Source organism: Camelus dromedarius, chromosome 6 (assembly GCF_036321535.1).
Source record: "Camelus dromedarius isolate mCamDro1 chromosome 6, mCamDro1.pat, whole genome shotgun sequence".
In the NCBI taxonomy this organism is placed as follows: Eukaryota; Metazoa; Chordata; class Mammalia; order Artiodactyla; family Camelidae; genus Camelus; species Camelus dromedarius.
Genome location: NC_087441.1, coordinates 28,081,239 through 28,099,473, shown reverse-complemented (window position 1 = coordinate 28,099,473; position 18,235 = coordinate 28,081,239). Strand labels below are relative to the sequence as shown.

Below are 18,235 nucleotides of genomic sequence, written 5' to 3'. Positions count from 1 at the left end.
GGTTTTAATTTTCTGCTTGCTGCCCTCACTCAGTTTGATCAGACTGAGAGCCACTCAGGAAAGATATATTTTTGTTCATCTTTGATATGGTATGCATTGTTGGAGGCCAAGAGATTGAATTGTAGGATTCATTATTGAATGGATGAATGAACCAATCAATCAACATAAATGGAAAGCCTCCCAAGTTAACTAATTTGAAGGGGACAATGCACACTTTATATGTTAAGCATCTGTTCTCATTTTTAAAAATATTGGTGTATATTGATATTGCTTTATGTAACTTTCCTTGGTCACTAAAGTCAGTTCCAAGTATGGCAAAGCAGTTGAAAGTCTGTTTTCCCCTTGACAAGCAAGACTCACTTCACTGTACACTTGTGGTTTTTCTAACTGATGAGCAAGGAAATGTAAAAGTTGTAGAATCAAAGGTGAATCAAAACCCATCAGGAATTATAGCCTACTGTTCGTGTCCTAGTTCAAAAACAAAGTATTCCAAATTGTGTTACAATTTTTCATAGTGCTAACCAAGTATCATCAGCAACCTCAGGCTACTTTGAACCTTGCAATATAGAATGTCTAAAAAACTAACAAATAAATATATTGAAGCAAGAGCAAGCCCCCAAACACAGAAACCACAGAAAACTAAAAGCTCTTATATGCGTGTGTATTTGTAAGATCAAGTATTTTAAGGATGGATAGTGCTCTCTCTCTCAGCAGCGTGGCTTTGAGGGAATCCTTATTTGTTTCTACAAAGGAGAAAAAGAAGTTCGCCGTTCCCCACGTTTGACACCATAGTCTATCCATCCAGAAACACAGGTCTGTCTCGACTCCACTCTCCCGCCTTTGAAAAGCTGCACGGGCCGGGTGGCTGCATCCATCCTCTCTCTCCTCCCGCTCTATTTTGAGGCCCCATGATCTCATGCCCCGTGCAGACCACACTCTGCAATTCCAGTCCAGCCCGCGCGCCGCGAGGCCACGCAGGGCGATTCCTGCAAGTGTTCGGATGGTGCCCGGGGCGCGGGGAGGGGAAGGCTTGTGGGGGAAGTTCAAGACCCGCCCACGTAAAGGACCCAAAATAACCGACACGCAGAGTGCCCGAAATCAGACAGGAAGCCAAATAATCCGGGGCGTTGAGTTGCTTTCCCTTCACTCGGAGCGCTGGGCGGCGGGCGCCGAGCCCGAGGTCTGGCGGCGAGGGGCGGGCGCGGCGGTGGGCGGGGCGGGGCCGGCGCGGAGCCTATTAAAGGCGCTGCGGGGCGGCGGGGCCCGAGCGCCCGGGGCCACGATGGAGCGCGACGGCTGCGCGGGGGGCGGGAGCCGCGGCGGCGAAGGCGGGCGCGGCCCCCGGGAGAGCCCGGCGGGGAACGGCCGCGACCCGGGCCGCGGCCACGCCGCCGAGGGGCCCGGGGAGCCGCAGGCGGCCGCGTCCTTGCTGGCCCCCATGGACCTGGGGGAGGAGCCGCTGGAGAAGGCGGCGCGCGCCCGCACTGCCAAGGACCCCAACACCTATAAAGTGCTCTCGCTGGTAGGTCCCGGCCGGCGCGCGGGAGGGCGGGAAGGGCGGGGAGGGCGGCACCGGCCCCTGCGCTCCGAGCGCGCGCTCAGCACCCGGTGCCGGGAGGGAGGCGCTGCTCCTCTTCGCCTTCTCGCTCTCCTCTGCGGGCTTTATTCCTGCTCATCACCACTGATCCTTCTCTTTCCCTTGAGGGACTAATTCACTCTCACTTGTATTACTGATGCTCAGGAGGGCCTGTTACGAAACCAGGCTGTTAAAAATTGTAATCTTTAGGAGTACCACCTCTTCCCTCGAGAGAGTACGAGGTTTTTAGTTGGGGGGTGGGGGTGGGAAATGGCCCACCCTAAAGTTGTTGGTCTTAAGAAGGACGGACAAGGTAGTGGTTGTTTATGGGGTTTTTTGGGTTTGTTTTTCTTTTAAATTTTAATTTAATCTTTTACCTCTGAATTTAAGTTTTTACCTCTGTTTGCTTTTTTAAAAAATTTTAATTTAACCTTTTACCTCTTCTGGGTGCAGTATTGTGGACTTTCCTTGCATTAACTGATACCACTTGGAAAGATTTAACAGAGCTCTTTAAGTCGTATGGGGAACTTTAAAAATACTTTATATTTTGGCTCTGCTTAGGAATTTCCTTGCAGCTGTTCAGAAATTGCATCAATATTCATGTTATGTGAATGCGAAGAAACGTTTATGATTCTTTGCCCACTCTTTGAACTGTAGGTTACACAGTTTTTGTTGCCAACAAAAGTACCCACTCTTCCTCTGCTGTTTTGTTATGACAGTTGCAGGATCCACCTGAGATGTGGGGTGGGTTTTCGTTCTACATGTATGGCAGGAAGTGCTGGACGGAGAATCAGAAGCCTTGGATTCTTGCTTTCGTGGCCGTTATTAATTGCTGGGGCCTCCCATAAGTCTCCTCAAACCTCAGTTTCTTCTGTTAAAATGAGGACAGCATCACCCCACGGGCATCACATAGGATTATTGTGAGGGTCGAGTGGAACAGTGTGTGTGGGGAAGTAAATTTGAAAACTACACGGAGATATAATCATTTTATTGTATTAAATGGAAGTGACATTTTTATGTTTAGTGTACTCTACATTTTTTTTATGGGGGGAGGTAATTAGGTTTATTTATTTATTTTAATGGAGGTACTGGACATTGAACCCAAGACCTCATGCATGGTAGGCATGGACTCTATCACTGAGCTATACCCTCCCCACTACTGGACCTTAAAATATATGGTCACTTACATATGATTGAACAATAAGATGTGGAGGATATATTTTCTGATTTTTGAAATCTTTTCTTTTGTAAGCATTTCCATTTTCACTATATTTTGGTATCATGGAGATGGTACAATACTTGGAGGAACCAACATTCCTAGACTAAAGAGATGGTGTCATATAATTAGTACTTAAATAAGCCTAAGGTTCAAAGAGCAAGTGTCCCAAACTGCATAATGTTTGTATCTCAAGTATATTTTTGCATCAGAGATTACTTTTTGAGTCAAGAACATCTGATATTGATGAGAAGTTGTAGTCTTTCAAGTCACCTTTTTGTTTTAGTCAATGGGAGACCTTAGCTTTTACAACACAATCGCTTAACTTTCTTAGTATCAGTACTTTCGGGTGTTGAGCACACTATGAGATATTCTAGAGGCATTCGATAATTATACATTGATTCTGTACGCAACCCCAATGTGAAATCATTTCTACATGCTTGTAGTCTTGAAAGTTTGCTGAAGTACCGATTGCTGAATTCAGTTTTAAAATCTTTCCTACTCATTTACTTACAGGTCCACAATAGGTATCAGCAAAGATCCACCTTTGGTACGTACGCTTCAGTCTGACACCTGTAGTCAGCTGGTCAAACAGCATTCTGTTGCTCTCTGGTGTTGCAGCTCTGGGCATTTGACATGGCGTATCTTTAGTACTTCTTCAAGTAGGACAGTCATGAATATTTTTCATACCATTGGGTGGAGTCTTCTGCTGTCACACATGTTGAATTGGAAGGAATTCTTCATGTCTTTTGATGAAATACAGTGGGCCATTAATATACACCAAAACTCACCTTTGTATTTTTGAAACTCTTAGTTAATGATTTCAGCTGAAAGCGAAACCTCTTACTCATTCTTCTTTCACTACTTCAATACCTTTCTTCCCTCTAGACTTTCCCAAATGATGCACTTCTAAAAGAAAAAGTCTCCAAAAGGAATCTGATGGTTGTCTCAAAGAGCTTGGGGCATGTCTTCTAGAAAGAAGCTGCAACTATAGGGTTCCCTTTTTCAGGTTAAAGATCAGCACACTTTTCATAAAGCTGAAGAAATGGGATGACTAATTGCATCTGGGGTTGAGATTAGAAGAATCCAACTACTGATGTGTTCAGTTTATGTGCTCAGCTGCACAGTTTTTATTTTGCAGGATAGACTCAAGAATTGCCTTGCAGAGATAAGCAGTAGCAACATGACTGTTGCATTTTTCTGAAAATATTACATATAAACTTAAATGCTCAAGGTATGTGAGAGTGGATGCAGAAGAGACCATCCTGCCCTCCCCTTGCTGCTTCTCCCCATTCGAATCCTGGGAAGACCAGCAGGCTCTGCTCTGGAGGCTTTGGCCCTGGCCTCCGAAAGTACTCATATCCAGGCACTGAGCTAGACTATGGAAAATTCCAAGAGGGCAAATAAATACATGCTTCAGGAGATATGTTAAATTCTAGATGCCTTTCCTTGGTTCCAAATTAAGTTTTGAACTGGAATGTCAACTTCCACTGAGGTTGGTCTTGGACGTTTATTGGAAATGACTTTCCTGTTCCCTGGCAGGTAATTTTCAACCACGTTGTGGTACATTTCTCCACTCTCCAGTTGGCTCTTCCCCAGCATCATTTTGTGCTTGTGACCTCCTGCTGTACTTATGAAGACATCCCTGTGTGTGTGTTCATAAGGCGCCTTGTGTGTGGGTGGTGGTGAGTGGAGAGAGACAAAGTTCACCTTTTGATGAAAGAGTTCTTTGTAAATGGCAGAAGTTGCCCTTGTGTATCAGAAACTTGGGTGTGAAGGTTATTAGTCCTGTTAGCTTCTCTCTCTTTCTTCTTGCAACATCATCTTATCTCTGGAATACAGAATGGTGAATATTCAAGATTGTTCTCTGCTCTTAATCCACCTTGAAATTGACCTTACTCTTTGGTTTTCATATCTGTCCAGCCAGAGTTGAGCATTTTATTTCAGAATGACCAGAACATCTTAGAGGCCAAAGACACCTCCTGTTTGCCCGTATGGTGTTTGTTTCACATGTTCTAATAAAATGTATCTAAGGTTTCTAGGAACCCAGCAAGACTGCTTTGTTTACTATTGGCTCTCACACTCAGTGTCAGCTTTTTTGGTTGAATGAATGCAGTGTGTTTTGACTTAGACCAAGTAACATTTTGACTTGGAAAAGGGCAAAATAGGAAGACTGAATACACAGCCACATATCCCTATGGCCAGTTGAAAATCAGGAATCCAAATATAAATCCACTAACAGAGATGACATTAGGGTATAAATTCAGGGATAAGGTCAAACTGGGGCATCATTTGATTCACACATACAGAGATGGAAGAGGCAGTGAATGAATGAAAAACAAAAGTTCCCAACTAAGGTCAGTGTACCTAAGAGGCCAACAGGGCCTCTGGGATAACTTGGATTCAGAATCAGTATCTAGCTATTGGACATGCCCTCAGAAGGAATAAACCCAAGTGTGGCCATTTTGCAGGTACAAGTTAAGTTTCCCTCGCTGATACCAAGGCCTCTTCTGTTTTGGTGACTTTGCTGTCACACCCAGATCCAGTCTTTGTGGCTCAGCTGTTTTCTTTAGCATTGCTTTCTATGACTTCCTTTCTTGTGCTTTGAGACATATACTGGCCTTTCTTTCTCTCACCACTTATTTCTGCTTCACGCCGTCTCTGAGGAATGCACAGGCACCCTTTAACGCTTTTCCTTTTTTCTGTTCTTTTCCACTTTTCAGTTACCTCTGGACACTCAGTTTTGTCATCTCCTGCCCTATCATATCCTGATCATGACTCTGAAGAGAATCCCCAGGGTCGTGTTGAGAGCCCGTATGCATTTTGTATAATAAAGAACTGGGGACCATACACCTTTCTAGAATATTTACAGAAATTTTTATCTATCAGCTTCTCATCTTCCTCCATCTCACTTTTTTCTCAGCTATCAGTACTAAAGGCAAATGAAAATAGTTTTAAATTCAGTTTTGTTTTTGAGTTAAATTCCACTGTAAAATATCTCTGTGACTTTTAAGACATAGCAAATATACTTAATCACTATTATGGACTTTTTAGACAAGCCAGAGAACTTAATCATAATTCATAACTTTTTTTTTTTTTTTTGGTAGGGGAAAGGCATTTCAAGTTTCAAACAACTTAGGAACAAATAAGCTTTTGGAATATAACTTATAATTAGAGATCTGCCTCTGGTTAAAATAAACATACCTCCATCAACCATGAAATATCCCCCAAACAACAAAAAATAAACAAGAAGCCTTTTAGCAAATGAGCCCAACGCAGAACATAGAATACTCTTCCAAGCTTCAGTCCTGTGTGACAGGAACTGATATTCAGAATGCTGACCCAGCATGAAAACCCTTTGGCATCAAATAAAAGCTAAGTTATGCATTTACCAGGGAAAGAAAGTGTAATAATATATTTAAATGGCCTTTTCAAAAGAGCAACCAGAATGTTCAGCTAAATATTAACTAGAACACTCTGTTTGCTGAGTATTTTGGTTATCTGAGGTTTTGATTATAAAATTAAGATAACATCTATAATATTTTTCATTTATCTTCCCACTTTCAGTTTTTAGAATAATGTTTAGTGGAAATGTAGGTTGTGAAAGTTTAAATGATTATTATTCACATGGCCCTTTGCACTTTCAGAGGCATTTTCTCGTATAGTTTTAATTGATCCTTGACATATCAGCAACTCTGAAATAGGAAAGTATGGTGACTATCAATCCTAATTTACAGATAAGGAAACTGAGGCTGGCAGGGGTGCAGTCAGTTTTCTAAAACTTTAGGGTGCATAGGAACCAGCTGGAAATTGTTGGAACCCTAACCCACCAGTGTGATGATATCTGGAAGTGGGGCCTTTCAGAGGTAATTAGATTTAGATTAGGTCATGAGGATGTAACTCTCACGGTGGGATGAGTGGCCTTATGAAAAGGGGAAGAGAGAGAAGAGATCTGTGTATGCTTCTCTCTTGGTGCACCCCTGGAGGAAAGACCATATGAAGACATAGTGAGAAGGCAGCCATCTGCAAGCCAGGAAGGAGCCCTCACCGGGAAGCAAATTGGTCAGCCCCTGGATCTTGGACTTCTGAGCCACTAGAACCGTGTGAAGTAAATTTCTGTTAGTTAAGCCACCCAGTCTATGGCATTTTGTTTTAGCAGCTTGAGCAGATTAAGATAGGAATGGACCCAGAGAATCTGCATGTTTTAAACAAATACCTCAAGTTCTTCAGATGTAGTTGGTTCGTTTACTCCACTTCTAAAAATAATGGGTTAAGTTTACGGGCAAAAGGCTCATGATTTGTTAAGTAGAGGACTATGATAACTGAAAGGACTTTTAACTACAGATTTTTATTCTGGACTAACGGCTCCTATTTGTTTTCCTTTTGTCGGTGTGAAGTCAATAATCATGTCATTGTGAGCTTCCAGCGTAAACAGAATTTTAGGAAAGTGACTTTCTTCTTAATTTGAATTTCCTTCTTAATACATTTTAAAATATGTTAGAATAGGAAAATAGATTTATGATAGCCATTTTGGAGGGAATGAGATTTCACAAGCATATCTCGTTTGTGGGGCGATCATTTTCTTACCATAGCTTAGCACTTCACACAGGTTTAGGTGGCAAACATCTTATCATTGATGTGGTTTGAGACCCTTAAAGGTCATTCTGTCTTGGTTTTCAGGAAAGATTCCTGAGAAAGTAGTTTGTTCCTAGACCTGATTTCTTTCCTTTGATGAGCTTTTTGGGATTAGCAAGCATCTGGAGTTTTTGGTCTCATGGAGAGAGAGAACTGAAAAGAAACTCAAGTATTTTTTTTTTTTATGCTGCTGTTATGCAATAAAATGTATTTGTCATTATGAGGTTTTTTTCCAAATAAGAGTTGCATATTACTCCAGAGTACCTTAATGTGATCTTGGATAAATATGTTTATAAGCAAAAGGCAGCACAGGTAGAACAAAGGTTCAACCAAAATATTTCAAGCAGCAGTTCTTGAAGTGTGGTCTCTGGCTCCCTTTCAGGGGGGCCATGCAGTCCAAACCATTTGAGCAATAATAGACATTATTTTCCCTTTTCACTGTGCTGCCATTTACACTGACGATATTAGAGCTTTGGTGGGTCAAACTGCCTGCCCCTCAGCAGGAATCAGGGCAGTGGCTCCAATTATACAAGTAGTCATGAATTTGCAATTAAAACAAAACAAAACAAAAGCCAGTTTCACTTAATGAAACAGTAAAAATGTCCTCAATGAAGCAGATTTTTATTAACTTGCAACCTAAATTACCTGCCTGTTTAATATTCTGTGCTACAAAATTGGAAGTCTGCATTTAGTACATCTGCTGCATACTGAAGTCCTGTTATTTTCTGGAGGAAAAGCTGTTGAGTTGTTGTTTGAGTTGTGAGCAGAACTAGCTGCATTTTTTTTGCATGGAACACCAGTTTTATTTGAAAGGACAACTGACAAACTGATTATTCAGACTTGGGTATTTGGCACATGCTTTCTCAATAATGAGTAGTGCTAGCTTGTCACTTCAAGGAAAACAAAGTAAGGTAACTGCTGCCTGTGATAAAATCTGATCTTCTAGGTAAAAATTTAAATTTTGGAGTATTTATATATGCCATTGTAAGCTCGACATCCTCCCAATCTTTAAAGACTTTCCTGATGAAATTGATGGAGATAGTAGGAGTGTGATTTTTTTTTCATATGGTATAGACATGTGTCAACATTTAGAAGAAATACGTAGTTCAGTGAACCAGTATTTTCCAAAGGACCAATGGATGACTTAACAAAAATTATGCATGGGTTTAAGTTCCAATCAAAGTGCAAGATAGACTAGTGAGTGTTAACATTAACAGTATGAAAACTTCATTAATATTGTTTCAAGTTTTCTGTTACATTTTGCCTTTAAGAAATGAACAGCTTATAGAATTTTGGTGTAGTTTTAAAGAAGAATGTGCACAATTATCTGAAAAAGCTTCTTAGGTCCTCAGTAATTTTTAAAAGTATTCTGAGACCAAAAGTTGTGAGAATATCTGCTTTAAGGAAAGGTGTACATTCAATACTGTTTTAAGAACTAGGGAGAGAGGGAAAGGAAATTAAGACATATAAAAAGAATCAGTTACAACAATTGTGTCTTTGTTTAGGTAAGGTCCTTTATTGATTTAAAAATACTTTTACAGCTACCGCCTGGTTGGGTCCAGACCACAGCTCTGCCATTTATCCCCATGTTAGAGATGAAAAAATCATGCTCAGAGAAATTTGGGGGACTTTATAAGATCACAAAACTTATAATCCTCTTAATCTCATTGCTATAGCTTATTGACAAATGAAGTCAGACAGAATTGGGTTTAAATTCTGGTACTGTTATGAGTTGTTTGAATGTAGGCAAATAACTTAAGTTTCCTGAATATTAGCTTCCACAACCATAACATAGAATGGATAAAGCCATGTTAGGTGTTGTTAGAATTAAATTAAATAACGTATACAAAGTGGCACATAGTTTGCCCTGAATAAGTGTTTATTTTTCTTATCATTACCGATAAGCTTCAGTGTTATTGAATTTTAAAAATTTTTCCTTAGAAGATATGTTACATCTTTGCTCTTCAAAGTGTGGTCTGCAGACTAGCATATCAGTGTCATCTCCTTGGAACCTGTATAAAATGCAGAATCCTGGGCTCCCCTCTAGACCTGCCGTACCAGAATCTGCATTTTCAAAATCCCCAGGGATCTATCTGCACATTAAAGCTTGAGGAACAGCAATCCATAGGGCTATGAGGTGGTCTAGAAGATTTCTTTAGCTGGGGGTAGCATTCAACCCTGTCTTGCCATTGTCTTCATATATGATGCTATGATAAAATAAAAAATATACTGAATGTTCCTTAATGACTTCAACTGTGTTGGCGTTGGGTGGACATGGTGCTCCTGCTGGTTGCCTTTGTCCCTTTTCCTTCCTTGAACTTGAGGCACATTGATTGAAGTAGCCCCATTGCTCTTGTCGTGTGTACAGGACGCTGTATACACAGCCTTTTACCTCCCTTCGTGTGTGCAGTTTCCTTCTCCCAGGAGCCTACCTGTACTCTTATTTGTTTCTTTAATTGTCTTTCCTTACTCCGCCCTGGCTTGTCCTTTAATTATTCTTTATTGCTCTTAGCTCTGCCAATCTTCTCCCTTTGTTGTGATCTGATAACATTCCAGTGTTCTTTCCAGTTCACCCATCCATCAGAATATCAGGTAGATTTCACTTTACATCACACTATCAATAGCACTCTTCAATTCAAAGTTTCCACTTCAGTACCTTCTCAACAATCAACAATGTACTTGACACAAAACCAAAATGGAGGAAACTTAGACCAGAGCTTTTTCAGGTGGTATTGAGTCAGGTTAGATGTCCTTGGCATGGAGTTTATTCCATACTACTTCATCATCCAAACACACTGTCTTCCTGTGAAGTACCACCCACACCATTTAGATTAGAATCTTCCGGAGACCAGGGGAAATAGGTGAATGAAGTATATTCAGGTGGGAAGGGTGTAGCTTAGGAGCACTGTGAGTAGACTGTTGATCTTATCTCTTTTTGGATTAACCAGAGAAATAACTGCTTGCACACTGTTTAAATACCTAACTGATCAGCTCAAAGGAAGTCAATGTGAAGAATGCTGACATATGCCTTTGCCATTTCTTGGAAACTTTCAAAGAAAAAGAGAACACTAATTTTTCTGGGATGATTCAGGCAAAGGTCTTGAGAGAGGGGTCATACAAAGAGTCCTGAATGTGAAGTCACAAGAATGATTTGCTGTGTGACTGTTGGACAGTTGTTTTGCCTCCTCTGACTGAGGGGCTTGGATAAGGTGGCTTTCTTCTAGGTCTACAATCTTTGTACAGAGAGCTTATACGATTTTCCCCCTTGTTATAAAGATACTGCATATTACAGAAAGTGTTCAGAAAATGCAAAAAAAAAAGTATAAAGGAGAAAATAAAGATTGGGTACTTATTATCTGCTATTAATATTTTGGTTTTTCTTCCCTCAGAACTTTTCTATGTGTATGTATCACTTCTTTTTCTTTTTAACAAAAATAGGATCATGCTGTGTATACTGTCCCATTTCCGTTTTTCACTTATATTCCATTATGAGATTTTACCATTGCTAGAAAATTTTTAAGTAAACCTTTCATTAATAGGATTTTGAGACTAATTTTTATCAACCTTAGTTCATGGGATAGTTTTTGAAAGCATCTTTATTAGTACTTCAGATATAATCATTCCCCAAGAATTTAAATAATTTTTAGGACACTTTTTTTTGTTTTACTCGTCCTTCTCCATCTCCATTGCCCTTGCCTCTTCTTATGGTTCAGTTATTAGTTTTTAGTTATTAGTTTTCCTAAAATAATGACTTCCTTGCATTATGGTTCTGCTCAGAATTTCCCAGAGGCTACCACGACACATGTGGGAAAATGTGTATTCCCAAACGCAGTCTTTTTTAGCCTTATTTCTCATTACTTGAGTAAAAGTGTTACCACACAAGGGCTTAGCACGAACAGCTCCGTCCATTCATAGCAATCCTGAAGGCCTGTGACGTGTAAGTGTAGCCGTTTATCAGTCAGTGTTTGTCAGGCACCCAGAGCAGGCCCATCACTCAGTAAGCGCTGTGTGTTTGCTGAATTCCTACGTGCCCTTATTAAGTTTACTCTTTGCCAGACCTTATGTTAAGCCCTTCATTTCCTTTGATTGGCACAGTTGTGTGAGGTAGGAGGGAGCCAGCCTATTGGCTGCTGAGGGGGTATGGTCTGGGATCCACACCTTGAGGGAGTCTGTGTCCACATGCAGCTATACAAATTAAAATTTACATTAATTAAAGTTAAATAGAATAAAAGGGAATTCAGTTCCTCATCACACTAGCCACTTTTCAAGTGCTCAACAGTGGTGTGCTGGCACCGGGACCCTATAGGACAGCACAGACAGAGGGTACATTTTATTGTCTTAAAAACTTGTGTTGCACAGAGATTAAAGAGTGTGATAGCATAGGGCTTTTTTACTTTTATAGTTCTTCTGGCAAGAAATAATGAAAATGTACATGGAACAAATTTTCCTTGTTGAAGAAACATTTATTGGAACAAAGGAATTGCTTAAGAAGGTTAAGTTATGAATGTTCTCACAAATAAAATTTTAAGATTCCTTACCCAAATGAATGCATGTCATTGACTTAATGCATTAAATTGACTTAAGCCTAAATATATACTTTAAATGGTGATGCATTTCTAAAATTATGGTCCCTCCTAAAAAATAAATAAATAAGATAAAATAAAATAAAATAAAATAAAATAAAATAAAATAAAATAAAATAGTGGTCCCTCCTAAATTACAAACCCATGTATCCATTACCAGATTTTAAGTTCTGTGTTTGTAATTGTGAACGAGTGTAATTGTGATTGAGTACTTAACCACTGGGTCTTTACAGAAGGTAAAGGGTTATTGTTATCTCCTTGTTAATCCCACTCCCTGTCCTCAGGAAGAATTATCAAAAGTCCTCTGGAAGTTATCTTTTTGTTTATTTCCACTGAGCCCATTTTTCAAAAATAAATGCAAGGTACTGTAGTCATTATGTTTTAAGAATTATTTCAGGGGAAAAAAAAAAAGCCCAGAAATAAATCGCATAAACTTAACTGAACACGATGTTCTTTCTCCTTTCGTGCTCCTTCATCCCTGACCTACCACCTGCACAGACACCTGCAAGATACCTGCCTAGGCAAGAAAAACGTGTCATTTGGATAAAACCCATCGTGCTTTACCTCAGTCCATCTGTTCTGTTCTCTGCCTGAGGGTGGGAAGGGCTGTTCTGTGCCATTAATAAACTTTTACTCTCGTTTCTGTCTCATGAGCTTAACTAAACTTGAAACATTTTTTCCTAAAATCACTTAATACTAGTTTTATTTAATGAGTCGTGTCTCTAGATTGTAGCTTCAAAAGAAACAGTTTTCAGGATTATTTTAGCAATGCTTTTTTTCCCCCCCTTGGAACCCAACTGAAGCAAGATCTAATGAAAATATTTCTTGCATCTAGAAGATAGAGAATTAAAAACAAGTGAACTCTCAAAATGAAAAGTTCTTTGCTTATATTAGATTTAGTTTAGTTTATGCCTTGGTATATGTGTGTATCTGTGTGCGTGTATCTGATGTCTGATCATTTGCTGTACTGGCGAGGGTCCAATCAGAACAACGGAGTCCATACCTGGTTATTTAATCAAGAGAATTTCATATAAAAAAACAAGTTACAAAGGTGCTGGAAGAGCTGAAAGCCAAATGGGATGGTGTGGCAGTGAGGCAACCCAGGGCAGGGTAACAGAAGGAAGCTTCTACCGCCTTGAAGGCAGGAAAGGCGAAGGGTAAGGCTGATGAAACCCGGAGCAGGCAGCCGTGGCTTCCCTGGAGGAGCTAGGACCCTGGAGAGGTCCAGCCACTGCCAGCGGTCCTGTCAGTGCCCTGGAGAACGGGGGAGATACATTCTGACTTATCCCTTCTTCAGTCTCTGTCAGTGTTTCCCACTGGCTTATCCTGGTCTGCTGCCTGGAGCCAGGGAGCCTGGGCGATGTTGTCACAGGTAATTTCTCTCAAATGGAAGCGCAGGAGGAAGGCAGTGTCAGGGTTTGGGTTTCTCGGGAAATAGAATCTGAGATGGAGACTGGCATGCAGGGGTTTTATCGGGGGGGGGGGGGCTCTTGAGGTCAGCTGCTGTGGAAGGCCAGGGAAGGAAAAGGACTGTGGAGAGGAGGCGGTGAGCTGTGATGCAGTCTCAGTGGGGACCTCAGCCCACCCTACGGGCATTTCTGAGTGAAATACCCCTTTAGAATAGCTGAGAGGGAGCTTTCCTGGGAAGAGGGTGTGGTGGCCTTGGGCACGTACTCTCTTCGGCTGAGGGAGTCCCTGCCAGGTGGCACCCCCAGCAACCAAGGGAGTAATTCCTTCCTTCCTGAAGGGGAATCCAGGCAGCTAACCACAGGGTCCACCACAGACAGGGAGCAGATGTGAAAGCAATGTCCGCACATTGTTTATTTCTTAAAATCATATATTGCTGAAATGTGTGAAGTGAAAGTTCAACTTTTTTCACTTAATACCATATATTGCTTAGATATTTCCATGTCCCAACGTAGGGCTCTACCTACATTAAAAAAAATTTATTTTTATATATATATATATATTTATTTATATATATATATAAAAGATTTACTGATAAAATTTTAAAAATGCTTATAAAATAGTACTGCATGCAAAAAAAGAAGAAACAAAATTGTTTGTAGAATAATTTCTCAATTATGTACATAGATTCATTTGTGTGTATACATGCAATTTCAAAAGATTGAGAAAAGAGACCAACATTTTTAAATAGTGGAAATTTTGTGGTAGAATAATGTGGATTCATGCCTATTTCTTTTTTCTTTTCTTTTTAAAAATAAACTTTATTTATGGAATAATTTTAGATTTACTGAAAATCGGCAAAGCTAGTACAGAAAGTTTCCATGTACCACACACCCAGTTTCCCTATCATTAACATCTTACATCAATACAGTACGCTTGTCACAACTAACGAACCAATGTTGATGTAGCCTTATTAACTAACGTCTGAATTTTATTCGTGTTTCCTTACTTTTTTCGTGATGTCCTTTTTGTTTGTTGTACCAGTATCCCGTCCAGGAATACCATGTCCAGTTTCATTGTCACATCTTGTTAGGTTGCTCTTGGCTAAGTTTCTCAGACATTCTCAGACTTCCCTTCTTTTTGATGACCTTGACAGTTTTGAAGAGGACTAGTCCTGTGTTTTGCGGAATGTCTGATGTTTTTCTCGTGACGAGACTGGGATGATGCACTTCTGGGAGGCAGACCACAGGCAGAGTTCAACACATTATGTCTGTGCTATTACTGTGACTTCATCTTTGGTGATGTGAGATTTAATTACCTGGCTGAGGTTGTGTTTGTTAGGTTTCTCCACTGCAAAGAAACTCTCTTTTGTGCCTTTCTGTTCTGTACTCATTGGAAGAAAGTCACTATGCCCAGGCCACACTTAAAAAGTAGACAGTTATGGTTCACTTCTAGGGTAGAGAATCTATGTAAATTATTTGGAATTCTTCTGTACTGGAGAGTTGTCTGTTCTTCTCCACTTATTTATCTATTCATTTATTTCTTTATATCTATATGAACTCGTTATATTTATTTTGTACTTTAGATTATAACCTAATAATATGTTGTTTATATGTTTGCTCAGATTATTCCAGATTTGGCCATTGGGAGTTGGCTCCTGTGTCCCTTTGATATACACCCACCATTGTGTGTGTGTGTGTGTGTGTGTGTGTGTTTAGTGCTCCTTTACTTTCTGGTGCTACAAGATGAGTCTGAAAGTCTGAAACATTATCACACGTAGTTACAGTTCTTTTTTTCTTGTGATGAAAACTTTTAAGACCTACTCTCAGCAACTTTCAAGTATATAATACAGTATTATTAATTACAGTCATGATATTGTACATTGTATTGTACATGACTTATTACTTGATATTCTTGATACTGTAAAAATAGTGAGTATAGTCAAAAGTCCACTTCTCCACTTGAAAATTAGAAGTATGTGTCTAAACTCTCTGTGCATTTACAAAAGGAAGAAAAGTACACATCACACCACTCACATCCTCATATCACTCTGCGGAGCAGTTTTCAGACATTTCCCTTCCCGTGTGAAGTGAACCAGGACCAGGTCGTTACCTCTGAGTGAAGCTGGCCAGTCGTGCACTTTCAGCAGAGCCAGCTCTTAGATTCCTTCATTGATCATTTTACCTTGGAAATGGTTTAGGCATAAAATCTGGGAGCAAAGGAAGAGCAAGCATGTTATCTTATGTGTTCAGGGAGCCGTATTGGTTACTACCAACTTGATACATTTATCTCCATTTAGCATGTTGTCATCAGCTCTGTAGACTCAAAAACCTCTCAGTTTTACGCAGTTGTGGTCGGATTGTGGCTGGAGTTGCAACAGCAGGGAATGGAGCATCTAAATGCTGGCTGGGCATCTCTTTCCCGCTTCTTGGAGTTTCAACACCTCCCCATGTGGTCCCTATGCGTGGGATAGTTTAGGCTTACTCCCAGCGTAATAGCCTCACGGTGGATTGCTTACGTGGGGCCTTAAGGCTGTAAGAGTGAATATTCCAGTGATGGATTTATATAATTTTAAAGTAATTGGATAGTACTTTATATTGTTTGGATTTACCATAACATATTAACTCAGTTGTTTATTAGCAGAAATGTAGGTTATTTGCACTTTTTTGCTATTACAAATAATGCTACAATAAATAAGTATCTCTGTATATCCTTATCTGCTTATGTGAATATTTCTATCAGGTAAGTTAATAGATTTGGAATTGCAGGAGTGGAGGATATGAACATTTTAAATTTAGATAGATTCATCTAAATGACCTTTCAGAAAGCAGCTTATGCTTCTATGAAGACAGTGTGAAAGTTCCTGTGTCTCCTTATGTCCTTGTCAGTACTTGCTATTATCAGTCTTTTTCAACATTTATCAATTTCATTGGGGTTTAAAAAAGGGATTCTTTGATTTGTAGTTCTTTGATTTTTAGTGAAAGTGAATGTCTGATATTTTTATTAGCTGTTTTATTTATTTAAATAGCTGGTTTATTACTTTTGGTATTTGAAAACTGAGTTATCTTTTTCTACTTTATTTTTATACACTTCTTATCTATCATAAACATTAACATTTTGTCATAAAGTTGGAAAAGTTTTATCCTAGTTTCTTCCACCTTACTTTTGCTTGTGGTAGATTTTCTTTTTCTTTTGGCTTTACAGAAATTCCTAATTTTTATGGAATCCGTTGCATCAACTTTTCCATTATAATTTTTGGATTTTGCACCATGCTTATAAAGTTGTTCATCACCCTCAAATTATAAAAAATATTTGCTCATATTTTCTTCTAGTGATTTCATGTTAAACCTTTAAATATTTACTCCAGCTGTTATTTTATTTTGTTCTAAGGCAAGAGGTTGAAATCTAATTTACGTAAACACTTTCCTCAAGATTTCTTTTCTCAGTAGATTGCTTTTCTTAAGAAGCTAAAGTAATTCAGAAGGTTAGCTAAAAACAGGTCACAAAAATGTATTTTTCAATACTAACAGTCCTGTTGAAGACAGAAGACAGTTAAATAAGCCATCAGACCAGGAACAGTGTTGATACTTAATAATTCTGTGATCCCTTAAGGGCATTGTCCATTTGTAAATTTAACTAGTGGTGGGAGGCTGTTCTGAGGAGTTACCCCTCAGCTGTTTAAGGAGGATCCTGCTTTGTGTTGAGGTGTTTTCTGTTCCTGATCTTGTTGATTATGTGCTTGCTTCTCAAGATTCAGTGGGAGTGTACGAGCCATGGAGCGAAGGCAGCCATCAAAGCAGAATCTCTGCTCATACCATGACTTTAGACTACCAAATGGACATTTTATTTACCCTTTGACCTTTAACTTCAGAGAGAAATGGTCTGTGAAAGCAATCAGTGAGATCTGGAGGAAGTGATTTGCTCACTGAGGCAGAAGTTATGAGTACTGGATATTTTTTTTCCTGGAAAATCCTCCGTGCTCTTGAACCAAAAATAAATGATCATGTATTTCTTTTTATTGTATCCATATGAGGTGACAGATGTTAGCTGAACCCACTGTGGTAATCTTTTCACAATATATGTAAATCAAACCATACTGCTGTATGCCTGAAACTTATATAGTGATGAATGTCAATTATTTCTTAATAAAACTGGGAGCAAGTAAATGAACATGATAGGAAAGGAGAATTACTGCCCTAGATAAATCAGTTCTCTGGAGGCATCACAGGGTCCCAGGAAAAACTTCTAACATGAAGGATACGGCTCAGTTGAGTTCCTGACCCCCTTTCTGCTTTGCCTGGGGAAGTAAGGCTTCAGGGCTGGTATTTCAGATTCTTCTCATGACTGGCCTAATGGCCCCTGTTCAACCAAGAAATCTTAATACGTGTATGTATTTGGGGTCATATTCCTTAAGAGAGGAGGGTACAGGATGTAAGGTTGTGGTGAATCAAATAAAAGTAGGATCAAATATTAGGGAAAAGTAGATTCATAGGTATTTTAGATTATTAGGGACTGTAGAAAATATCCAGTCCAGCCCAGTGAAGGGACCATGGATGACGTGGCTTTCCTGACATCACAAAGTTCCAAAGGTAATACACATTCTAATTTAGGATAAAAAGGCACAAGAATTATTGGTTCCTTTGAGGTTAGGGCCATAATTTTCCATAATTATGTTTTTAATCAAAAATGGATAGAATTTTAATAATTTCCTTATAGTTTATGGTAAAGTTCTAACGTTGTTCCTGTTTTCTTAAGCTAGCTTTTTAATTTGACATTTCGTTTTAACCTGTTCTCCTGAAAAATTATTTTTCAGTTATC

General features: G+C 39.5%; 1 protein-coding gene across 1 annotated transcript in view; it reads left to right on the top strand.

The window, feature by feature from the left end:
- Positions 1–1,276: 1,276 nt before the first annotated feature.
- The window catches only part of ENPP1 (ectonucleotide pyrophosphatase/phosphodiesterase 1), a 74,177-nt gene continuing 57,218 nt past the window's right edge, over positions 1,277–18,235 (top strand). Inside the window, exon 1 of the mRNA XM_031456337.2 lies at positions 1,277–1,522. Coding sequence (XP_031312197.2) covers positions 1,283–1,522 — 240 coding nt within the window. The 5' untranslated portion in view covers positions 1,277–1,282. The remainder of the gene's footprint in view (positions 1,523–18,235) is intronic.